The following is a 24,785-nucleotide window of genomic DNA, read 5'->3' on the forward strand; positions in this document are numbered from 1 at the left end:
AATTTCAAAAAATTTTATTTTAAAAATAAAAAACGACTCTTGTCTGGAAATGCTATGTATTTTTTTCCTCAAAAATGCGCCTATATTATTTTAATATTTATCAAACTGGTGGAACGATCCTAAATAAATAAAAACCTCTTGAAAATAGTATTTTTCGCTTCTAGCGGTTTCCAGGGAGATCCTATGGTAAAATCAATAGCGCCATTGTATTTTGCGTAAAAAATACATCAAAAACATTGATTTTTATTTCAAAGGTAAATATATATATATATATATATATATATATATATATATATATATATATATATATACGCAATTTATTTGTTTTGCAGATTCCTGAAAGTTAGTAGGTGTAAATTATGTAATCACATTGATAAATGAATGCCCTTTTGACCACAGGGATTATGGGATAGCTAATTTCTTGAATAGCTCAAGTCCGCAGGAGCATTACAGCGTGTGATGCATGCGCAGTAAGTCGTATTCGCTGTGAAAAACAATAATTTCATTTTTATTTTAAAACGAGGGCTGTTTCACGTCGATTTTCCGTATAATTCAAATAAGCGCAATCGATTGGCGTGTCCGTTTGTCGAAAAAAAAGCAGCAATTTAAGAGAACAAAAATTTAAGAATAACTTGGAAAATAAAAGATGCGGTATTTTTTTAGTAACAGATATGTAACATGAACTTCACGCGGGATATTTTCGTATATTGTTTGTTAAAATTCATTTTTTAGTATGTTGGAATCACGAAGGTTGTATTATGTCGGTTGTATATTAGATCTAAGGATCGTATCATCATATAAACTGAACTTGGAAGTCGTGTTGATCATATCGAGATATTCGATATTTAGCTAAACTAAACATAACTTCAGATGACGACAGCTGAACGGAGTAAACAATAACAAAGTTGCCGGCAGCGATATTTTAGCTGTCTTAAACTAAACTTATTAAATAAATTTACATTAATTTGTTAGAAAAATGTATACATAAATTAGAACTTTCACTATGAGTTCATCAAACAGTAGTACGAGTAATAATAGTATTAATAGTTTCGGAAAAGTGGAAATAGTTAAATGTATTCCTACTTTTATGTGGACAATAAATAATTTTTGTGCTTGCCATAAAAAAACTGGAGATGCATTAAAATCGCCTATTTTCTCTATGGGAAATAATAACGAATTGAATTGGTGCATTGATTTGTATCCAAAAGGGTTTGATAAAAGTTATGAAAATTTTATTTCCTTGTTTTTAAAGTTAGAATCTTGTGACCAATATGTTGTTAAAGTGAAATATAAGTTTTGTATTCTTAATAGCAAAAGATCCAAAACTCATGAAATGGGATCTGAAACTGACCGTCTGTTCACACCAGGATGTGATTGGGGTTTTAGAGAATTCATATCAAGAGATACTTTATTTGATAAAAGTAACAATTTGCTGCCAGATAATAAGTTGACAATTTATTGTGAAATTGATGTAAATCGTCGTACTACTAATATTTTCAATGAAAATATTATGGCACCACCTAAATTGTCTGAAAGCCAAAGTAAAATAATTGATGATATAGAAGCTTTGATGAAAAGTAAAAAGTTCTGTGATGTATCATTAGTCGTTGGAGATAAGAAATTTTATGCTCACAAAACAATATTAGCAGCACGTAGTATTACATTTTGCACCAAATTTGAAGAGAATCTAGAGGAGAAGAAAGTTAATGTTATTGAAATTAATAATTATGATCAGAAGATTGTTAAAGAAATGTTGCGGTATATTTATACTGGAAAAGTTGAAAATCTCAATAAACTTGCCAAAGACATTCTACCTGCTGCCAATGAATATGTACTTGAGGGACTGAAAAATATGTGTGAAAATATAATAAGTAAAAACTTGAATTTAGATAATGTGGTTGAAATGTTAACTATTGCTGCTAGTTACAATGCACAAAATTTAAAAAAAGAAGCTATAGATTTTATTATATCTAATGGAGAAGCTATAACAAGTACTGAAAGTTTCAAATCTTTAGCTGCATCACAACCTCTTCTTATAGCTGAGGCATTTCGTACAATGGTATATAATAAATAAAATTCGATAAAACTTTTATTATTTAAGTTAAAAGTTATATTATTACATTCTTATAGTTTTAAATTCTATTATATATTATAAAGTAATGCATTCCTACAGGTTACAACGTACAGTAAACCAGAACAACCAGTTAGAAAAAGAAAACATTCTGATGAGAATATTGACAAAGAAGAGTAACAAAGAAGAGTACCAAACAGCTTTCGCTAAAACATACATTTATAAGTTCATAAAAATTGATAGTATATTTGTAATATACATTTGGTACTATTGATATTCATAAATATTTAATAATAATAATAATAATGTTTATGGCCATTATTGCATTAAGTATAATAAATTTATTACATATTATCAGTTTAATTTTTTATAATAATTATACATGCCTATTAAATATTCGAATGATTTATACAATGAGTTATTTGTAAATTATATTAGGCTTGATAAATTTCATCCAAAAAAGATGTTAATAAAACTGAAAAGGTACCTGACTTACTTTTTGTGTAAATAAATTCTCACACGATTTATTGTTACAAAGTGCTGTTTGACAAAGAAATGAAGTAACTTGAGAATGATGTATTGATATATTATTTATTGTAAGTTATATTAAACGACTAATTTTGTCAATTTATTTAATAAATTTACAAAGAAATGACATAATTAATGTTGTAATTGCTTTTGAACCCTAATTTTATTTCATTTATAAATATTACATCGTAATATAAACAATTAAATTAAAAACAATTAAATAATTCAAACTTATTTTTGTTGCCACGAGATGTAGCAAAAGTTCACGCCCCAGTCGGCAATATAGATGCAATATCATCGTTCAATAATTTTGTTTGGGTTAGACATCATCTATATTCACTGTATATATTTGGTTCAGTATTTACCATATTCACTCATATACAACTGCGGTCTGCGATACGTCAATAAATACTTGATTGTAGATTATATCACAATTTATTCAGATTACTTTATATTTTCTCAGCATTTAGAACTTTCAATTATGAAAATAGAATGTGTATTTGAAAAAATATAATTGCATCAACAGTAAAAAAAATGTCGCTTGACCAAACTGTTTGTGAAGGTAAGGATTCAAATTTAGCTATTCAAAGAAAATCACAAATTTTTGCGAATTCATGCTGACAAATAGCTGTTTTCCTTTTAAGCTAACTAAAATGTCAGGTCACGTTAACTGATAAATTATTGTAATTGATTGATTTCAGATTTGAAAGCCTTTGAAAGACGGTTGACCGAGGTTATATCAAGCTTGCAACCTGCTACATTACGATGGAGAAGTAAGTATATTTACATTTATTTTATGCATTATCATTATTAACGGAAATTAAAATCTCTAAATATACTTTTTATCATACAATAAAAACTTGATTAAATTGTATTTTACAAGATTCATAGAAAATTTGTCATAAATAATTGATATCAACTAATAGCATAACTTCAAAATTTAACAAATAATTTACTTTTGTAGTCCTGTTGGGATTCATTTCTGTATGCACTGCTGTTGGTGCTTGGTATTGGCTCACAGATCCAATTACATCTACAGTACCATTTACACAAAGTTTATGGAATCATCCATTTTTCACAGTAGCTAGTTTTATATTAGGTAAGTAAAATTAATTCTTTCAATTGTTAATTGTTTACATATGAAAATTATGTGATACAAGTTAATCATTTCTATTTGTTTACAGTAATACTATTCTTGTTAGGTGTTCATAGAAGAGTAATAGCTCCAAGCATTATAACTCAAAGAGCTCGTAGTGTTTTAGGAGATTTCAATATGAGTTGCGACGACACAGGCAAACTTATTTTGAAACCTACAAGGCCATCTCATCTTCATGATACATGAAGATAATCATTACAAATTTGTTCATAGATAATTTTATACAAAGTTAGTTAGGATTAAGAAAAAATGTATGCCGTTTGAGAGATCTCTTGTCAGCTTTTTCCAGGAGTGAGAAATAGGAATTTATGTGAAAAATGGAAAAACAAAGTCAATAATAGCTTTATAAATTTTTCTTTTTCTTTTATAGTTAGACTGTTCAAATATTAGAATAACTTTTGATTTTATGGCTGAGTTTCTTAATGTTAGATTATCAAATGCTTTGTACATAGTACCTTATAGTCATGATCATTTATTCATTTACCTTTTAAATATTGTGATTAAATCATCGAATGTATGGATGAACTTGTATAAAAAATATTTATGGTGACAATGTTGACACAAGACAATAAATTTAATTGCTAAAGTATGTTTTGATAAATAAATAATCAGTATTTGTGAAGTATTAACATCTTAAATTTCACTGCGAAATACTTTTCTAAGTCTAGAAAACATTCATAGGTACTCATTTTTATAGAAATTTAGGTTTAAAATGAATGAAACAATGAATAACTTTCAAAGTATTTATTATTATATCAATAACTTATGTTTTATTGTTTCTCAACTTTAAAGAAAAAATATTGAACATAATTAAGCATAATTATTTCGGGAAAATAAAATGCTTATACACATATGAAAATTAAAATAAACTTCATTTCCTGATTATTGAATTTAACTAACATATTTACAAGGCAAATACCAAAATATGATAGATTTAAAAACATCATAATAGAAGAATTCTACACAATTTTTGAAACTCTGATATATTACAGAGTGTATAAAAATTGATACAAAAGAAAATTCTGAATATTGTAAGATTATTTTCTTGAAACTATGACATTTCTAGGTGCAAATACTTAATTGTTAAACAATAAACTAATCTTTTATATCAATTTTCATCTACTTTCATAAGTGTTAAAAACACTTGTTTTTATCTTGCAAATCTCATGTATCAACTACATAGTTTTCAAGTAGTGATTTTATATTAAATACACACAATTCATTTACATTGCATGCGTTTATGCCACATGCTAACCGTTTAGTTATTATCGAATTCAATAACATATGCTTTTCATATTAATAGTAGGATCAACCTTTTAAAAATCACTCTATCATCATGGTAAAAATTATATATTTGTTAAAGAAACATACTTCCTTGAATAACAAAACAAAAAAGAGAAAGAGAAAAGAAAATGTAAATAGCTTATACATTTTTGATATAGGGTTATCCCCGAATACGTCATTCAACATTACAAAACTAACAACTTCATAATGAAGTTATACTCAATCAAAGCTACTTAATTACAAAATTAATTTGTTTAATGGTGCAGGGAGAAAAGATCCCCAGCTGAAGGCAATGGAGCTAATCCTCCTGTAACATCTGGAAGTTGTGTTAAATCTGGAAGATTTGAAATGTGAGACTTCACTTCAGCTCTAACAGCACATATCTTTTTCAATTTTTCCTTGTAGTCCTATAAAAGTTTGTACATTCATTACTTAATTGTAAAAACAAAAACAATAGTTTATACATCGTTTTATAACATTGATAATACTTTACAATCAATGTGCTAAATAAATTATGGAATATTTAAGGTAATTCAATTAATTTATACTTTTTAAATTTTACTTCTTCAATGAATCGTGATAATAATTTGAAAATTTAATTATAATGATACCTCTAATGTTGACTGAGCTTGTTGTAGCAACTGACGCTGTGCTATTGTATAATCTCTAAGCATGGCAAGTAGTCTTCTTCTGTCTTCCATTTCAGCCTGCAATCGACCATTGTAATCAGCAAGAAGAGTTGCTGCTTCATTAACAGCAACACTGAGTTGATCTGCAGCTGAACGATCTGCCAAATTTGCGAGAAGTGATACCTCAGATACTTCAGGAGGTAGGGAGGCTATACGCTCTCTCACAGCTGCATCAGAGGATGCTGTGTTTTCAAGATCCTGTAAATTTATTAACATTAGTATATTAAATTTTGTATCATCTACTTTAAAATGAATTAAAATATACAGCCTAAAATTTATAAAGAAAGAAAAATTATTTAAAAAAGTAATATCGAAACAAAGTGTTAAAAGTACTGAATAATATAGAAATAATTTATTTCCTCAAATTTGAAACAAATATAAGTGATTAGCTGTATAATAATTCATTAGTTTCTTTATATCCTAATATGAAAATTAAAAAAAAAATTTTCAATAAAAATTATATTAACCATTAATGCTTTGATCAATTCTTCTGTCTCTGGTGGGTCACCACCTGGCGTTCTAGGACTCAAAGTTACATGTAATTCTTTGGTACCATCCACTTCTACTTCAGTCTCTGACTTCTTTCTTTCTTTTTTCTGTAACATATACATATATTAAATATAAAATATCCAAGGTGTGAATGATATTATATCAGTAGACGATTAATAAATATTAATAAGTACCTTTTCATTGTCAATTTTAGACTTCTTTCTAGGTGGAGGTGTTCCAGGTTTTCTGTTATAGTCCCTCATAGAGTTAAACGCTGATTTGATAGCAGTTATTTGTAATTTGTCATATACACCTCTTTCTTCCCATATATGTAAAAGTCTACCAAGTTTTTCTTTTGTTTTATCATCAAAGCGTTTCATATGTTCAAATGCTTTTGGAAGTACAGTCTCGAACTCTTTACCAAATTCTGGACCTTTCTTTTTGCTATTTTGTATAACATCATTTGCCAGATACATGAACATGAGCTTCCGGTTATCTTTGGCTGGAAATAGAAATATATTTCATTATGTTTTTAATATAATTAGAAAGTTATTTAATATTTCATGTAGGACAAACCAAATTAACACTTCTATGATTCTAAGAGTAGAGCATAGACATTTATAGGTTTTCCACAATAATTTTTAACTAATTAAATTTTAATCTGAATATTGTCTAGCTTTTAAATATAATTAATCATTGATTCTCATATCATACAGCATTATTGAATGTTGATCATAAATAAAAATTCTATCAGTCGTATATTTTGAGCTTTATTAGAACATTTAGAATGTTTTTAAAAGGTATAATTGTACACATAATATCCAAATAATTCGAAAATTTGGTAAGTCACATAAAATAGAACCATAAAATGGAACCAAAATGTACATCAATACTTCAATTTTATAATCATATTTCCAGAGTTTAACCTCAAATCAATTAGGAGTTTAACGACGAAATATTTTTTAAGAAAAACGTATTTACTCTTGAAATTCATGAATAATACTTTCAATGAATTGGAAAACATATTTGTATCTGGAAATGAAGCAAGCATCATAAGTAAAGAAATAAAATTAACCTTTACAAAGCTCCTTGAACCACACTTTGACGATGGTTGCGTGGTGTTTTCTGTGATGAATTAACCAAAGCGATAGGGTTTGTATACTTTGCTGCGACGGATTTAACTCCATCAATTTTTTTACAAGCGCACCTTCCGTAAACCCAGCCATATTTTGGCGTTGTTTATTTCACAAGGTCTGATATAATGACGTATATAGCAATAACACGACTGAAAACCCGAGGCAACCAAACACTGATTACTTTGTGAAAATTTGATTTTTTGGTTTCTCGCTTGTTTGTTAATGATGTTTTGTATTCAATAATCTTTCCTGTAGTTCATTAAGGTGGAATGAAAATTTTGCAGTACAAACGTTAATGTTGATAAGCCAACATTCCCTATCGTTGCTTTTTATTTACTAATCTGTTTGTACATATAAGATTCACTGGAACACACGCGGAGAATGGATATGTAATTTATACCAGCGTCCGATAATACGCATGGTACTGGACATTAGCTATATAACTATAGAGCACTTATAGAAATTTTGTGCACGATACGTTATATACAGTTGATTTGACGATGGCGGGAGGGGGACGGTAGAAAGAGAGGAGCCTGTATTAGTTGCCGGCGAGACTGAGGCCAGAGTAGAAAATTGCAGTGGGATTTTATGTCATTTACACAAGCAATGTCGCCATGTTTGATTTGTGTGAAATAATACTACGATGTATACTTGAAAATTGTAAAATCAGTCGATAATTATGAGAAATAGTCATCTGCTTTAACAGTATTCTATCAATAATGATTAATATAGTCACTTGAATGTAAAAACAATTCAAATACGGCGCCCACATGGAATTGTTCCGATATGCAGCCGCCAAAAATTACTATCTGAAATTATGCGCCTTTGCCCTTGCCAGAAAATATATCGTCTTAGTATAATATGCCAGTAAGCGTGCGGATTATTTATTATTTAAATATTATAAATTAAATACTTTTTTGAATAATAATTTAGGAAACCAATACTTAATTTAAATATTATATATTATATATTATATATAATGATTATTCAAATATTTTAAATTAATACTAATTATAACATTACAATGTCAAATTTTTAATTTAGTGTATATATTGATATTTTATGTAAAAATTAAAATCTATTATACATATTCTCAAAACTTCATTTGTATACAAAACTTGCCAGCAGATTTTCAAGAAAAGTTTCCACTTGCTTCTATAGCAGACAACTTTGTTCTTTCGTGCTCAGCATATATATATATACACATTCATACATATACATACACCTACGCCATATGTGTGTGTTAAGATTCTTGATCCCGCCTTTTTACGCTCAATTGCATACAAGATTTTTCAAAATACATAGACGGCATATGTATGGACACATCGCAAATAAGCATATCAGGTCATGATGATTTGAAGGGCAGATAACGCCGAATTTAGGAACACTTCGTTTTTATTTTCAATTAACGTAGTAATTATTTATTCAAAGTGAAAATATTTGTGATAAATTATTATTACTATAATGTAAATGTCCTACGTATTTTTCTATATATACCTTATAAATAAATTAGTTTTTAAAATAGTCTGCGATTTACATCAAGGAACTTTCCTGTACATAATGAAATATCGGACATCGGCCATCAGACATTTATCATGGTGATAAAAGATAGTGAATGGAAGCGCACAGCAATGTTGTAGGTTTTCTGCGGTTTGTTGCACGCGTGATTGATTGGCCACAAAATCAATTAGTTCGGCATTTCCCGTAAGAGACAGAGAGGTCACTGACATACTTTTCCATCGTGTACATCGCTCCTCTTTTCCGCTGTACGTTTTGTTGTTGTTTTCACATGTTCATGATGGTTGATTATGATATTCTTGTTATTGGTTCTGCGGCTTTTTAACAGAAATTTAATGTCGATCGTGCAAGAAGTAAAAGTTTGATGTTATTTTTTTTTAATAATATTTGTGTGTGTAAATATACTCGGTTTCTTTTAAATTTATAAATTAATTAATTACCGGTTGCAATATTACATAACGAAATAAATTTTCCAAGACTAAAACCTTAGAATGGCTTGTTTAGGAGTATTTAGGAAAATTTGATTTTTTATTATTAATGTTATGAATATTACTTATAAAGGGATAATATTCCTGATTTCAAATCTAAAAATAAACCTGAAAATTATAATAAATGATTGTTAATAAAATACAAATTTTTATTCAACTCTGCTCAATAATTAAATAAGTGTCAATCAGTCGATTTTGCTTCATTAAAAAAAAGTATTTACATATTTTCTTGCTGACTATAAATTTCTTTCTAATCGGGTTGACTGCCCTCAATTATCAATGCTCGCGCTAAATTTCGCGCTGCCGCTAGTCGGAAGATATCAACTTTATCTTCGAATTTCGGATCTTCACCGTGTTTTTCAACAGCTGCTAGCAGTTCATAAGTGTCTTCTGAGGTAAACACGAGATCGTCAGTCTCGAGAAGGGGGATGGCATCTGTTAAGAGTATTGGCCAGAAACTAAAAAATGTAAAATTCAATTAATACTTGTATTCAATAAATTTTGATAAAAAAAAGAAAAGTTATTAAAAACAATGACTTACTATTTAGGTGTTAGATTTGATACAACGAGAGAAATAAGTAACCTTGCTGCTTCTTTAAATTCTCCAATACCATACATTTGGTGAAACTCGCAATATTTGCCTAAACAAAAATATAATCAAAATAATTTTCATTGATTGATAATAAACAAATTGAATGACAGAATTTGAACCAACCAAGGAATGTAAGACGATCGCTTGTCAGCATGCAACTTCCCAAATTTTCAAGCAAATCCCTACATTGAATATCAGCATGATCAACATAATGTTTCAGAAAACAATCAGCAATATAACTGGCAAAGTAACTATCTGGTGCTTTAAGAGCCCAAGCAAGTGCATTTCCTAGCCGTCCTTGTTTTATACATTTTATTCCTTGGATTTTGCATATACTGGAAGCTAAAAAAATATTTTCATTGAAATTCTGTTTTTTATAATTAGTTTTGGTTACAAAATTTTGTTTTTTACCAAGCTTATTCAAATGATTTTCCTTTGCAACATTAATAATTTTTAAGACTCTAACTTCATTCCCAAGAGGTAAGGTTTCTAAGAGACATTCAAGTCTTGACATTCCCTGATCAGAGCAATGCACCAAATAACTTGCACCACATTGCCACAGAGAATGATGGCTCATTAGTGTACTTCCATAGTCTAATATCAAAGACTCATGGAGTAAGTCTGTAACACTAAAATGACAGAATGAAGGATGACACATTTCTGTATTAGAGTTAACAAAAAATATTTGGTATTTACTTGACTTGATGCTTATCCATTATATTCAGTCTACCACAGTGAAACAGTAAATCTGTGAGATGAGCAGCAAACCATCCATTATCATTCATATATTGAATTTCTTTGATGACTTGATGCAAGTCACTTTCCATCAATGCCAAAATAATATTATCCAAAGTTAACAGTGTAGATTTTTTATTGGATTGCCACTTTACTGCAATACTATTAGCATGTCTTGCAAGCTCTGGTTGCTTACAGCAAGGAGCAGAGTAAAAAAGTTTAGCAGCAAGAAGCTCATACCATGCATCTGTGTATTTAGTAAACTCCCAAATTTCATTTCCAACAATTAACTGTATTCACAAACAAACAAAAATTAAAAACTATTTTTATTTAAGTTCCTAAAAATTTACCTTCATAAGTGACTCTAAGTTAGGTTCAATAGCAAATATTTTACTATCAATACTTTGGGATAGACTCATTTGCCATTGTTTCCATCTTATTGTGAATTCTTTTACAGAATAACCACCATAAACATTGTATACAGGCATATTTCTTAAAGCATTTTCTGCAGCTATAAATGCATTATGGTCAGCTTTGCTATGTAATGCAAGAAGAGCTCTAGCAATATCCAATTTTCCATGCAAAGCACAGCCTATTACTGCTTCCCAATACTCCATACCCTCAAGATCTGCACCAATTTTTTTCCTAGCAAGTATTTTCATAGCCATTATTTCCCTAGAAGGAAAGTGAAATCTGACCCAATCAAGTAGTTGAGGTAAAACAACGTCACCTAAAAAACATTGAAACTAATAATTTTAGCTTTTTTATTTTTTTTAATTTTCCCCAAATTACAAAGGATTAAATAAAGTTATTACCTGGAATAACATCAACATAGAGAATTTCAGTCAAATGCCATACACACTCTACATTGTAAAATATTGTTTGAAAATTTTCATACATTGTTTTTTTTTCTGGTGTACTTTTCTCTGCAAGATCTTGGAGTTCTTCTACACATGCTCTGAGAATAGAGCGATACTGTTTACTGTATTTAAGCATCTCTGGTCTTGAATCATTAGCTGTAGGTGAACATCTGATCTTTTGAACAGATAAGAATACTCCATTGCTTTCATTTACTAATTTACGAAGAGATGGTGAGAATAAAATAACTTCTGGTCGGAGAAAATGTACTTTTGCTTCACATGGAGCAAAATTGCTTTGTGTCCCTGTAAACCGATTGTTTATTTTAAACTTCACTTTTAATTCTAAAAAATATAGAAAACGTTAAAGAAATATAAATCACCTTTTGAATTAATATTAACGTGTTTGTATCCAAAAACAGCTAATTTGTTAGGGCCAATCCATGTTGCTGCTGTGCCTGCTTTTTGACAAATATCATCAGGAATAGCCTGAAAAATTTTTGAAACATAAAATACTTATTTGAGAACTAAAAACTATTGTATTAGTTTTATATAAATTTGTAAATTAATTAATTTAAAAAATTTTAAGAACTTACAATCTATGTAAATTTATACTGGTTTTTAAAAATTTAGGTTAGAAATATCTTTGAATAAAAGTACGACTTACAATAATTTTTGCAGTATTTCTATCAGCCATGTTTCAAAATTAATAAAAACAATTTTAAACTAAATAATGATCTTTCACAAACATATAAATACTATTTACAAATACATCTTATTTAACGGCACACATGCCGAATTGCTTGCAATGCTTGTCGACACAGAAAATACTTTAGTTATAGCGCGAATCAGCGCAGTGGCGCCAAACAGTGTACAACTTGAAAAATTTCACCGAACCTAGTGATTTCTAGTGAGGATATTTGGAAAACGGAAATGAAAAAACTTGATTTTTAATGACACATTTTATTGAAAAACAATATGCTATGTAAGTATCGATTCACTTATCAGAAGTGTACTTATATACACGCATTCAACGAAGTAGTTTGTATTAAAAAATAGTTTTTACAAAACAAACGTTTGTGTATTTACAAAGTCACATTTCAATAATTAAAATAGATTAATCTATTTTTTCTTGAATTCCTTTTTCTTTACTTTATCAGTACTGAGTTTCATTTTTTTCGTCTTATACCTTGGAGCAAACGAACGAGGTCTTTTGTTTCCCACTGTACTTTGGAAAAGTTCTGAAATAAAAAGATTGTTATTATAAGTAATTCCTTTTGTAAACTATACTTCAAATTAGACTTGTCATACCTTTATCTGGTTCTTCTCCAACCTCTTCTCTATAATACTGAGCATCATCATCTTCTTGATTGGTGGCTTCAGCTGATTCTTTAGCATATTTTTGCATGAGAATATCGTTTTCTTTCTTCTTTTTAATGCCTTCTAGAGACTTTTGTTTCAATTCTTGTTTTTTGTCTTCTTTTTTCTTTTTGTTTTCTTCTTGTATCTTTTTCCTTTTTTCTTTTAACTTCCGTTTCTTTTCACGCTTTTTCTGGATTAATAATTTTTCCTCTTCAGTTTTACTGATGAGTTCGTGATATAATACTTCACCATCCAACAATCCATCTTCCACTTTTATCAACTGCAAATAAATTATGATGATGTCAATATCATGATTCAGTAAATTACTTTCTATTTATGTAACATAGATATACCTGCAATGTAAGTCTGGGCCCCAATTCATACAATCTAATAGCACTGGTGCTTTGTTCATGATTTCCTCTAGAAGACAATTTTTGTGGTAAAGTTACATGACTTGATGGATCATCCTCTGCTTCACTTTCAGACAAAGTTGGCTTTGTCATAAAATCAGAAAAGTCTTCACAGCGAGCCAAATTTGGTATTTTTGCCTGGACTAATTTCTTTACACCTTTAGATAAACCAACCGGAACAACTTTGATAGCATAATGTCTGAAATCTATTAGTTTAGTTTCAAGATCATAATTTATACAAACACAACGTCTAAGATTACTCAAATTGACCTGGAACAATAAATAATTTAGTAATGCATACGAAAAAGTAAGAAAAGCTGTCAATGCGAGCTTCACTCACTGTAGCTAAATTGATAGTTGGAAACATATTTTGAAACATTGTAGCCATCAGTTTCAGTTGCATTCCCTCTCCACTGAACTTATTCAAAATGATTAATGGTGAGTGCTTAAAAGCTTCATCAAATACAAGCTGCTTTTTCATTGTTGAAATAACATCTCTAGCTAAAGCAAAATTGTGAATTTTAAATGTCAAAGTAGGACCTCTTGGTACTCTAAAAATAAAAAATAATATTTATAATTACATTTTTGCATAATAATAAGATATCTGTATCCTGAAATAATCGAATAATACCTGCAGAGTTTGAGATACATTCCAAGTTCAGTCTTTGTAAATATAGACATGTTTGTCACATGAAACACTCCAGCAACAGAAATAAAATCTTTGATAGTGTTTCTTTTACGTTCTTTTAATTCACTAGCAGTAAATGGCTCCATAACTCTTCGAAAATCTTTAGTTAGTTCAATTATATGTTCCCCAGGTAATCCTCTATGAATGACAAACGAGTGAGGGGCTTTCACATACTCTTCTTTTTCTAAGTTATCAATTTGCTTATTTTTTCTGACGCATCGTCCCTGAAACAAAAAAAAAACCATTCACAATTAAATATTAAAAAATCTCTATCACGAAAAGCTGTCTTTATTTATGTATGTTACCTTTTTATGGCGACCCATTTTCACAGATTAACTGTTGTTTAAATAATTTAATTTACTATAAAAACGGCAATCATTCAGGTTGTTCTCACGGCGTGATCTATGAAAACTTAACCTCCCCGCATGAACTGCGGAGTGCAGTACACGCGTTTTTACGACACTGTTTTATCGACTGTAAGTGTGAGTTGGCGCTATAGAATGCACGAAAGATTTGAAAAATATCGAATATTAATTTAATTTATACCTTCATAAAAGAATGACTGACATATGATTATTATTGACCATTGCAGTGTTTTCGAATTACTTTACCATCTAGTTATCAAGTTCATATGTTCATTGTTGTAAGAAAGGATCATTGGATTGATATATCGATTGAAATTCCATCTGCCCAACCAGCAATGAACTCAAATGTAAGAGCCGAATTGGCTTTTGGTGCACTAAGCTAAGTAGCATAACGTAGACGCAGATGGATATTGTCCTGAAGAAGTCAAATAAATGGAAGAGCAGAGCGTAAACGGAGCGGAAACAATAACGCGGTGCGCGCTATCTCACGCGGGCGAGCTTGCGAGTCTTTATTTTACAGGCTTTTACGAGCCCTATCGCTTCTCCTCTCGCGCAGATAGCTCATTTCCTCTTTGGCCGAGTAAACGCAGTTCTCTCTCTCTCTCTCTCTCTCTCTCTCTCTCTCTCTCTCTCTCGGCCGCGAGCAACGTTACGGCTACAGCCGCGTTCCCTGGTGAACCGTAACGAACGCCGCTCGATCCCTTCCCCCCTTACGGCCGAGAAATTTGCAAGAGCTACTTCGTACGTATCATATACGCCGAAAATCCTCTGCGCCGATTTGACGATTTATCGAGCGTCGCTGCCAATCGACCGCGAAAATATACACCCGATGTATCCTTATCGCTTATGGGAGCTTTTATACACTTTTAGATAGCGAACGGCGACCCATCGAACCTTTACCGTGATGAGGTTTACTTATGCAGCAGCACGTGCGATAGTCCATTCTTGCGCTGCGCCTCTTTTTTTTCTCTCTCTCTTCTCTTCTTTTTTTTCATTTTTTTTTTGCGGGAGCGATGGACGATATTGAATCGATTTTCAGTGTATATAGCGCTTTGAGAGGGCATGCTAAAATGGGAGGCACTACACTGAAGATACGCATACATGCTGGAAAAGCTAAGGGAGATAATTTTTTTTATTTAAGGCGGATAGTCGCGATTCGAGTATCCCTGCCCTTGCGAAAGTATTGTATTGAGCCCGTGAGCGTTTCGAATAATTGAAGAGAAATACTTTATTTTTCAAACGTAAAGGCTTTGTATGCAAAGTGCTTGGCTCAAAAGCGCTACTAAAATTTTCACGTTTTCATGGATAAAAATAAAAAATAAATTCGTTGCTTGGAAGTCTGATGCCGATTTCAAAGTATACTCTTTACTTGCAAAATAGCATCACGAGTATAATTCAACTGTAAACAGAGATACTGCAACATCAATAAGCAGCACCATAAAAAAGAGTACGCAAGCAATAACCGTAATACTTAAGAATTATTCGTTGTATGCACGCACACGGCAGTTTTATAACTGTAAATGGAAGCTTTTGCGTGAAATGTATGCTATAGTTTTAATTAAGGCCGAGCGCATATACTTTCAAAAGAGAATTTCTATTGCTAACTCGGTTCATTAATACGCTAAAGCTCCAGCGTGCATCCGATAGGCAAATTAACCAGACTATATATATTTATAAAAGCTCCGACGAGTATAGCAACTCCGCCCCCGAAATTTCCACCGTCTGCGGAATTGCTAACAGCTTTCGCTTTGCTGGCGTGAAATTTCTAAAACTCATGCTTTTTTTTTCGTTCTGATTCATTAAGCATTCGAGAGAGATAGACTTACTATAATTTTTCGCGGGCGTGGCTAACGACTTTGTAAGGTAAACCTCGCGGATAGTTAATTTTGAGAATCGATTTGTCTCCAAATTTGTTTGTGTATTACACGGGTAATGCGTTTGCACGCGAAATCGATTATCGATTAATTGTCAATAGTAAACAATCTTTTTTTTAACATTTCGCTTTTCATTTGCGTCACCTGTAGTTGGCGTAAAATACTGTAAATATAAAACTACGTTGATGAACCTTGACAGTTTTTAAAATAGTGCTCGTATGTACCAACTGAAAATAAATATATAAATGAAAATTTATTGAAACTTGCAATTTTCCCCACAACTTTTAAAAATGTATCAGTCTCGATAATTAAATACGTATATTAATTAAACAAATTCCATGGCGCGTGCGGACACGCGAGTAAAACGAATAAATCGAGAGCTTTTAATTAAAATTAAATTCGGCATCGTACGCAGCCGCATGAAAAATTTATCCAAACGTTGGGCAAAATGAAAAAGCAGAGTTTTTTGCGCCCCATTGAATAAATATATCAAAGTTGAACCCATTTGTTCGACTGTCGAGCAATGGTGAGGGAAACAAACTTTTAAATTACTCGCCTGATTTGGAACAAGTCCGTGTGTAACTCCGCGGCAGAACACAAAGGCGCTGCAAACATAGCTTTCGGGAAGACAAGAAGCGTTAATCTAAAATTAATACCTCGAGCTTACATCCATCTGCGGTGGACGAAGGGCCGTATTTGCAAGGTAAACACGGCTGATTTACTACCGAGCGCAAAGTGAAATTCAATAGAGCTCGGCGTTTCGCGAAAGATAGTCGGGAGGGGGGAGGGAGAAAAAAGCTAAAAGGCGGCCTGCAATTGCGGCCTCGCGAAATTCAATTCATGCCGATTGAATTAATTAAATGCAAATTAAACGAGAGCGAAGCACGGGACAGAGTTGGAACTTAGAAATTAATGCCGAAGAAGCTTGCAGAGGCAAAACGCGAGATGCAATAGCGCGTATTTACCTCAACGAAAGGTTTCAAGACGTTTGCGTCCAACTTTTGAGAAAGTTTTCTTGTTGAATAGCTCGCTCGCTTCGCTGAGAGAGAGAGAGAGAGAGAGAGAGAGAGAGAGAGAGAGAGAAGAGAGCGGTGAGAGATTTGCGACGCTTTTGCGCTTCGACTCTCTGATAAAGCGAGAAAGTGGCTTTACCGGAGGAACCGATAATCCTCGTATTGTACTGCGAGATCCTGTGCAACTTTGTATTTTCGGATAAACTTTTCTTATATAACGTATAGCTGCTTAGAATTAAACGTGATTTTCATCATTTTCTGAAAACGAATCACACTTAATTTAATTCAAGAAAATCAGTGCTTATATATATTTATTTCTATTGTTAAGTGTTTAAGTTAATTAGCGTTATTCGATACACGGAAACGCGTTAAACACATTCCTTAATCGTTCTGTTACTACGTAAAAGTCAGGACGGAAACCTCGCGGATTCAAGCTGGTCGGCCATGGCGATTATTATATTCATATCAAACAGAACGGGATATCCGAGTATTATACTCTTAATTTCAGCCTGCACGTTAAAGTCTTGTTTGTCGTTGCCGCACAAAGTAAAATCACATTCAAAGCACACGTACGTCGAGTAAAATGAAATTCTTCGTTGGACTAATTACACGCGAATACACGCGCATTTCATAAAAATGCTCTCGTAATTGTGGTTGAAATATTCGAACGCGAAAGCGTACGATAAACAGCGTCCTTCGCATTACCGAGCAATATTTTATTTCTCCGGATAGGCGCGACACGCGAATAGCCTCACTGTGAAATGTAGGAAAATAACGAACGTGACGATCACCGTCCGTGCGTAAATAGCAAAAATATGCGATTGACAGTGCCGACCCGCCTTTGGTTTCCGGGCGAAGCGGTTGCAGTGGAAAATTCACGATTTTTAATGCGTACAATCGCTTCACGCACCGCATAACTCGGCATCGTGGCTCTCTCTCTCTCTCTCTCTCTCTTTCTTTTTTTCCGCGCTGCGCATCGGAAAAAGCTCGCCTGCCTATGCAAATGGACTTTCACAAGTACGCCCGAGAACAAAGGGAAAAAACATAGAAAGCATGAATTTAAACTATTTATCTTTTGGCTCGAGTAATTCCAGGGCGATTTCAAGCGTTATCGCGCAAGGGCCAGACAGTACAGTGCGCGGCGGTGGCGCGCGCCGGGCGAACGTGTGCCCATGCGCGCCTCGTATCTTTTCGCGACTATCTCGCGGCTTTTATTATCTGGCGGGCATCTCGTTCGTCATTTTTCTTTTTCATTTTGCCATTGGTATCAGGTGCGCGCGGGCTCGCGCAACTCTGCGCCTTTCTATTTTGTAGCGCGACGCTTCTCCCGCGCCCTTGTTTTCGCCGATACAAAAGTCTGTGCAAATGTTCATAACGAGCTCGAGGTTTTCATCGCGAGGCGTCCGTATTCTGAAGCTTGTATCACTTGCTCATTCGCTGGATTTACGGCTGACATTAATATTATATTCGAATGCTACCGATAAGCTCCAAATTCAGGAAAAATTTATTTTTCGAATGATCAGATAGCCAAGTACCGTAATAAAACGTATATATTTTTTGGGAAGCTCTTCTATCGATACGACTGCTCAGAATGCTACCTGTGATAAGCGTAATCGTTTTTTGCATAAAATTTTCAAGAGCCCAACATGGGACCTGACATCGATCGGTACGCGTCTTTAGCCCATCGTTACATAAAACAGAGTTAAGGCAAATCGCACTTTAGTATACATGGGCAGCATGACGCAAAGCCGTGTTTTCATATGAAATATTAAATAATAGTGAATGAAATATGCCAATGAACTTGTCTGTACTTCAAGCAAAAGCACTTAGTGAAAAGTAGATGGTTGAAGCCATTTTTCTTCATTTTTCTTTCTGCTTAACTTCAAGCAAACATTTCTATTTGAGATAGGCATGTGTTCGTTAGCACATCTTTCATTGCTGTCAATATTTCGTACGAATGCGCTATACTTTATTTCGCCATATATGGTATGGCCATATGTTATAAAGTACATATGATTTCATGACATGTTGACATAACCCCTACTATAATGTCAGGTTCCGAAACAAATGTTCGCATATATTTATACCAAATAAATTTTGTATTTTTCGATGAGAATGATTTGTCGTGCATTGTTGCAACTAATCGCGAGGTTAATTAAAAGATAAATTAAATTTCTCATATGAAATATGTAAATTAAGCGCCTTGTTTAAAATACACTACTAATCCTATTAATATAATTACAAATATACGCATAAATGCCAAGCAGATCATTTCAATTGATTAGAAAGGTAATCTAATTGAAGGTATGGCGTTGTATGTATTAATTCTTATCTTCTATAGCCACTCGATAAGGCGCTCTGTTAAATGGATTTGAAACAATTTAACTACAATTTATTCAAACGTGATCTAGATTTCGTTTAAATGACTTGTTAAATTTGAAGTAGCGCGCAGATTATAAATGTCAGAAATACTTATCGAGTATGAATTCAAGTAAACAATGGAAAAGGAATATTATTTACATATTGCTACTCAATAATAGCTTTATATTATTTTACTATATTTATTTATTCTTTTTTTGTTATTCGTAAAATATTCCTACGCTATAACATCGGCCATATAACATGAAAAATAAATCAATTATTTTCTAGCGGTTTTTTTTTATAAAAAAAGAGTTAGAAGTTAGGGCGTGACCATATTGGCTGCTAGAAGCGGCCATATTGAATAGGTCGTTATTCTATTTCTGATTGGCCATTGGAGGTCGAACATTCGAGCATTTTAAACGAAAACTTTTTTAATTGTTATTGTTTGGTCAACTCTCGTCAGATCATATTATTGTACGCAAAATATTTAGTTGATACATTTATAATAATACTTCAATTTTATCTCGTTGGCTTTCATGCTTGTCTTGTGTAAAAACTGATATACTGAATTCAAGATGTCCGACGTTAGATGTTCCTTAGGGACTTTTTACATAAAAGAGGCCACAGGACGCTGGACTTGCTGGAGGCAGAAAAATAAATTATGTGTTAGATATTAGCTTATTAAACCAGCCTTGCAAATTATTGGTTTAGACGAGGACAAACCCTTGACAAGGAAATGATAAACGATCAATATATTTTTCCCCTTCGTACTCATGTGACATCAGGTGACATCAGATCAGATTAGGAAGTCCTTAATTCTATTTTCCTGACGTCCAATGTCTCCTATGTAGGCAGCGCCTAATATTACGGCAGAGACATCTACTGGTACTTTTATCGACAATCATAATACCAAATTCTCATTCTGTAATAGACGTCCAGCAAGTGCGAGGTGCTAAAGAATAGTGTAGAAAAAACTCTGTGTAAGTACTTAAATAAATGAAGCTTTTATCTCATAATCAAATCATGATAACAATCAGCTGCAAATAAACGTTTACATGAGCAACTGGAGTTCACGTATCGCGTTTGTTTACAGTTACTTTTGAGATTGAATAAAGCGGAACTTGAAGACAATGGCAGACATAGACCAGAACGCAAAATGTTCTCTGCGTCCTCTTTTGGAACGTCAACTTGTCAAGGTCTTCAAGTTATTTCACAAAGATGACATTCGCCAAGCTTCTAAAGATGCCGTCGTTGATAACACTATTAAGGAGATCTATCAAGTGAAAGAGTTACGTGATTGTTTGGACCTAATAGATAAAGAAGACAATATTCGTGTTAGGTATCTTAATTTACAGTACTTTGTTCGGGCAATTATCGAACCCGTCCTTGTAGCCAACGATGATGCGATCTACTGCTTTAAATTTGATGAAGATGGCAATATTCTAGAAACTGAGGATTTGCATAAATGGTGGAAGAGTGCTGCTTATGGAATCTGGAAATGCATTAATGTGAATGTATGAAATATTATATTTATTTTCTGAATTATCATTTTTTCATATATTAACATGTAAATAAAATATTTATAAAAAGCATTAACTATTGAGATTTATTCGCAAATTCAATTGATAAAATAATTAGTTTACATCATAGTGAAAAGTTTATCAATTACTAAAATTTTTCATTGTAAAAAAAAAGATCTGTTGTAGTACGATAACTGAAATATACCTATATTTTCAAATCAGATTGTGTAACTAGTTGTCCTTTGTACAAAAATAAAAATTAGATAATAAATTTATTATGACAAAACTTTTGAAAATTCAATTTGATTTATAATAAGTTATCTCAATGCATATAAATATGGAATGAAATCTAAAGTTCTAGTTACTGAATGAAAAGATAATAAAATATAAAATATTGAAAAATATAATGGTACATAGATTTGAATGTGGATAAACTGATGACTTATGAATACTACTTGTTTCAGCTTATTGTATCGTAGGGTAAACTTAGACATTGTTCCGATATTTTATTAAACTAGAATAATTTCAATTATCAAACTATAAAAATTATTAAAGATTTTAGAATGTTGTATGTTTACTTTGAGTCACTGATTAAATTATAAGATTTTAATAACTTCAATTTGAACAACTGTTAAATAAAATAATGTAAGTAATTATAAAGAAATAAAAATCAGCATTTTATTTGTTAAAATATAGTTGTTGAGGTAAAAAAAAATGTAAAAATTATTTTATAAAAATTATACGTAACACACTTACTGAAATTCATAACCAAATTTATTTTATTGCTCTATTTTTCGTTGAAAAAGATGTTTATTATATGTAACAAGTATTATACAGAATTGATAAGTTAGCTATAACACAAGAAAGTAGTACAAATTTGTTTTAAATTATTAGTTTAATCTTTTGATGACCATAGATATATTACAACATGACTGTACGTACATTTATCAAGCAGAACGAAGACTAAATGTAGGCATATTTTGGGAAATTAACAGTAGTTTAGTGATACAAATACTTTTATATTGTTTACATTGTATCTACGCAGTACAAACATTACCACAAATGCACTGTAAAACATTTTTCAATATATTAGTAGTAATTCACATAAGTTCAGGTCTAGGTCTTTCAGAGCTATCTTCTGTAGTTGTTTTGAGATCTTCTACAATTCTTGCATCTCTTTGCTTTTTAATTGATAAGGCAAGTGAATTCAAAAGATCTTTCAATGCTTTTTTACATTCAGGTGTGAAACATCCATGACGATCAAACTTCATATGCGTTGATATCGCACGACTCACTTCGATGACCATATATTTGATTTCCGTGTACCTTATAAATTTGTTGGAAATTTTTTCAAGTTCATCTACGAGCTCTTGGATGATAGGGATCTCTTTAATCAATGAAAAAATAGTATCAACCGCGATGGTTTCGGTTATGAGATCACGGGAACTACATGCAGACTTGACTTTTGCGAAGAATCGTTCGTCGCGCAACTCACGCTCGAGCAGATCTTTAAATGTAACCTTTTCTTTCGATGGCGACGTCATGATTTGCTAATTTTTGCTGGATGCGTTGTAGAGACTAGCAAATTAAACAGCTAAAACGAAATAAAAAAGAAAAATGACTGTGAACCCACGATAGCTTGTATTAAGCAACAGAACTATTACATAGACGTACCTGTTTACAGCAACGAACGCTACTCTACTGAGTGAAGAAAGGTAAGCTACAGGAACATTCATCTCAGATGCGACAGCTACAGTACGATAATCGAAACAATGTGCGCGCCTGGCTGTGTTTCGAAGGGCCAGACGCTCTATACTTTGTATAGACAACGTAAACAAAGCGAATGCCCTAATAATTTTGAATTTTACAATCTAAATAAATACGACATCTATAATAATAAGTCTGACTCACATATTTTGAAATTAGTGTCTTTGTTGCGATATATTCTGCATTTCTGTGAAAAAAAGTTTATTGTCTAAAAACAGATTGAAGAGTAAGAAAAGAAGTTGCAGAATAAAAGGCTCGATAGTTGTAGAAGCAACTTTGTGAACACAATCGCCTTTCGATTTTAGCTGAAGATCTAGTTCAATTCGTGTATGGCCTATTTGCAGTCAAATTCTATGATCTTTTGTTTTTAAATTCATTAAGAGCTTGTTTGTGCGAGTTTTTCCGCATCACTACTGAACACGATTAAATAGATAGGTACGTGGAATAGCGAGTCTACCAATAAATTTCAACACGTAGTAAATAAGTATTGTATAGACGAAGTATACGTGATTACCACGAGTACGCTATTATATGGAGAATATATACATATAGTAATTTTTCTTGCTTTTTCATTAGCTATGCGTGTGTGCATATTCTAAACACAGTTGTCTGCGTCATACAGATAGGACTGTTTTGGTTGCTGGATTTCTGACACTAAGCCATATATACATTGCTTTAAGAGTGTAACCTTCGTTGTTGACAAGTGCGTTAGATTTGTGCGATGTCTAGAAATCGAACAATCGCATTTATAATTTGTACTCATTTTTCTTTTCTTAGTAAAGCTTAGTCAGAGGTTATAGAAAAATCTACAGGGTATGGGCAAGAGAAATCATCGATCGTAGATGACTTCTACTGATCATATTACCATCTAAGGATGGCGACAAAAAAGAATGCAGTATTTATGAAATAGATGCCTTTATAAAATGACCTCAGCGCGAACGGAGCTGTAGGTGTTCGAAACCGAGGGAGCATTGCACTCCCATAACACGTCTGTAAAATTGTTTTCCTTCAGGCGGCTTTCGGAGTTCCAGCGTACACTCGCCAACGCCCAGTGTTGAATTACTGTCGCTGTGTGATCACGAATTCTCTTTTCGATCGATATGAATTTGAGTGATGAACCCGGGGAGTGGTTAGCCAAATAAGTTTCTGAGCAATTTTACTGAGGATATTCAATTTCGTTATCGCGTCAAGTGATTTTCGTTTGCAAAGTCCGCACGAGGAAATTTATTATGTGGGCTTTGCAAGCCTTGAAGAAAGATAGTTGATATGGTAATTTTTAGAAAACTTTGTTCTTCGGAAAATTTAAATAAATTAGCTTTCGATTTTCCTAAAATAACGGTGCTAGTCTATGTGATCTTAGAAATCTGCCACTTTTAAGTGCCAGTTTCATTCAGTGGCTAAATAAATAATGGCACATGCAATCAATTTAAAAATACATCGTAAGTGTAAATATAGACAAGTTTGTTTGAAAAATGTAAAGTATTCATAACGTTTAATTCTAACTAGAAATGATTGAAAAAAGTCTTAATTATCGCATGATCGAAGATGACGTATTTCGATGGCTCACGAGTTTCTTTAAATATTTACAGATGTTATCTCGTTTATCAAATATCACATTTCGGACGAAAAAATGCGGAGTTTCATGAGTTTCTGGATAAACTCGCTTGTATCCGAGCAATGCAATTAATATTTATTACTATTACAATATAGCCCAAAGAAAGTTAGCTTCCAATGAGAATTTTTTACCCTTCATTTGTTCAAATGCTGTGCAATTAGGTATTTGCTTTTTAATAACGCCGAAGCGTTAAGATGCCGACGCGGCTGAGGAATTCGATTTACGAGAAACAAAGAACATCTATAAGACCAGGGATTGAAAGTATTG

The 24,785-nt window shown here is 32.2% G+C and overlaps 5 protein-coding genes and 1 long non-coding RNA gene across 8 annotated transcripts; 2 read left to right on the forward strand and 4 right to left on the reverse strand.

Moving 5' to 3' along the window:
* The first annotated feature begins 920 nt into the window (after positions 1-920).
* On the forward strand, positions 921-2,593 carry LOC131672297 (speckle-type POZ protein-like). The gene is made up of 2 exons (XM_058949429.1): positions 921-2,059; positions 2,174-2,593. The coding sequence occupies exons 1-2, from the start codon at positions 1,004-1,006 to the stop codon at positions 2,249-2,251; spliced, it is 1,134 nt and encodes a 377-aa protein (XP_058805412.1). The 5' UTR covers positions 921-1,003; the 3' UTR covers positions 2,252-2,593.
* Positions 2,594-2,968: 375 nt separating this feature from the next.
* On the forward strand, positions 2,969-4,401 carry LOC131672285 (nuclear envelope phosphatase-regulatory subunit 1 homolog). Its single transcript, XM_058949413.1, has 4 exons — positions 2,969-3,161; positions 3,301-3,372; positions 3,564-3,698; positions 3,784-4,401. The coding sequence occupies exons 1-4, from the start codon at positions 3,134-3,136 to the stop codon at positions 3,939-3,941; spliced, it is 393 nt and encodes a 130-aa protein (XP_058805396.1). The 5' UTR covers positions 2,969-3,133; the 3' UTR covers positions 3,942-4,401.
* Positions 4,402-4,535: 134 nt separating this feature from the next.
* Positions 4,536-7,896, reverse strand: LOC131672284 (regulation of nuclear pre-mRNA domain-containing protein 1B). The gene is made up of 5 exons (XM_058949411.1): positions 7,293-7,896; positions 6,412-6,719; positions 6,196-6,324; positions 5,651-5,926; positions 4,536-5,446 (listed from the first exon to the last, which is right to left on the reverse strand). Exons 1-5 carry the CDS (start codon positions 7,441-7,443, stop codon positions 5,294-5,296), a joined length of 1,017 nt encoding a protein of 338 aa, XP_058805394.1. The 5' UTR covers positions 7,444-7,896; the 3' UTR covers positions 4,536-5,293.
* A 913-nt stretch (positions 7,897-8,809) lies between these two features.
* Positions 8,810-12,376, reverse strand: LOC131672288 (nuclear pore complex protein Nup85). 2 transcript variants are annotated; one of them, XM_058949419.1, is made up of 10 exons: positions 12,211-12,376; positions 11,927-12,032; positions 11,502-11,849; positions 11,037-11,416; positions 10,648-10,976; positions 10,363-10,580; positions 10,075-10,293; positions 9,901-10,000; positions 9,581-9,817; positions 8,810-9,467 (listed from the first exon to the last, which is right to left on the reverse strand). In XM_058949419.1, the coding sequence occupies exons 1-9, from the start codon at positions 12,238-12,240 to the stop codon at positions 9,610-9,612; spliced, it is 1,938 nt and encodes a 645-aa protein (XP_058805402.1). In that variant the 5' UTR covers positions 12,241-12,376; the 3' UTR covers positions 8,810-9,467; positions 9,581-9,609. The 2 variants fall into 2 exon arrangements, with proteins under 2 accessions (XP_058805402.1, XP_058805401.1); XM_058949418.1 differs by lacking the exon at positions 8,810-9,467 and having other exon boundaries at positions 9,517-9,817.
* A 114-nt stretch (positions 12,377-12,490) lies between these two features.
* Positions 12,491-14,446, reverse strand: LOC131672292 (protein Peter pan). The gene is made up of 6 exons (XM_058949424.1): positions 14,309-14,446; positions 13,947-14,227; positions 13,656-13,866; positions 13,259-13,585; positions 12,855-13,185; positions 12,491-12,784 (listed from the first exon to the last, which is right to left on the reverse strand). Exons 1-6 carry the CDS (start codon positions 14,324-14,326, stop codon positions 12,666-12,668), a joined length of 1,287 nt encoding a protein of 428 aa, XP_058805407.1. The 5' UTR covers positions 14,327-14,446; the 3' UTR covers positions 12,491-12,665.
* A 7,446-nt stretch (positions 14,447-21,892) lies between these two features.
* Positions 21,893-23,415, reverse strand: LOC131672294 (uncharacterized). 2 transcript variants are annotated; one of them, XR_009302609.1, is made up of 3 exons: positions 23,048-23,415; positions 22,811-22,984; positions 21,893-22,730 (listed from the first exon to the last, which is right to left on the reverse strand). It is a non-coding gene; the product is annotated as an uncharacterized LOC131672294 (long non-coding RNA). The 2 variants fall into 2 exon arrangements; XR_009302610.1 differs by having other exon boundaries at positions 22,811-22,951; positions 23,048-23,389.
* Between the last annotated feature and the right edge of the window lie 1,370 nt (positions 23,416-24,785).

Source organism: Phymastichus coffea, unplaced genomic scaffold (genome assembly GCF_024137745.1).
Source record: "Phymastichus coffea isolate CEN01 unplaced genomic scaffold, Cenicafe_Pcof_1.1 PCOF00147, whole genome shotgun sequence".
NCBI lineage: Eukaryota > Metazoa > Arthropoda > Insecta > Hymenoptera > Eulophidae > Phymastichus > Phymastichus coffea.

Coding starts and splice junctions, on each gene's coding strand:
- LOC131672297 (XM_058949429.1), top strand. CDS start 1,004: ATGAGTTCATCAAACAGTAGTACGAGTAATAATAGTATTAATAGTTTC. Junction 2,060..2,173: donor CTGAGGCATTTCGTACAATG/GTATATAATAAA, acceptor GCATTCCTACAG/GTTACAACGTACAGTAAACC.
- LOC131672285 (XM_058949413.1), top strand. CDS start 3,134: ATGTCGCTTGACCAAACTGTTTGTGAAG. Junction 3,162..3,300: donor TGACCAAACTGTTTGTGAAG/GTAAGGATTCAA, acceptor GATTGATTTCAG/ATTTGAAAGCCTTTGAAAGA. Junction 3,373..3,563: donor TGCTACATTACGATGGAGAA/GTAAGTATATTT, acceptor TTACTTTTGTAG/TCCTGTTGGGATTCATTTCT.
- LOC131672284 (XM_058949411.1), bottom strand. CDS start 7,443: ATGGCTGGGTTTACGGAAGGTGCGCTTGTAAAAAAATTGATGGAGTTA. Junction 6,720..7,292: donor GTTCAAGGAGCTTTGTAAAG/GTTAATTTTATT, acceptor TTCTATTTCCAG/CCAAAGATAACCGGAAGCTC. Junction 6,325..6,411: donor CTAAAATTGACAATGAAAAG/GTACTTATTAAT, acceptor TATATGTTACAG/AAAAAAGAAAGAAAGAAGTC.
- LOC131672288 (XM_058949419.1), bottom strand. CDS start 12,240: ATGGCTGATAGAAATACTGCAAAAATTATT. Junction 10,581..10,647: donor ATGGATAAGCATCAAGTCAA/GTAAATACCAAA, acceptor CTGTCATTTTAG/TGTTACAGACTTACTCCATG. Junction 10,294..10,362: donor AAATCATTTGAATAAGCTTG/GTAAAAAACAAA, acceptor ATATTTTTTTAG/CTTCCAGTATATGCAAAATC.
- LOC131672292 (XM_058949424.1), bottom strand. Junction 13,586..13,655: donor CAACTATCAATTTAGCTACA/GTGAGTGAAGCT, acceptor TTATTGTTCCAG/GTCAATTTGAGTAATCTTAG. Junction 13,186..13,258: donor GGCCCAGACTTACATTGCAG/GTATATCTATGT, acceptor ATTTATTTGCAG/TTGATAAAAGTGGAAGATGG.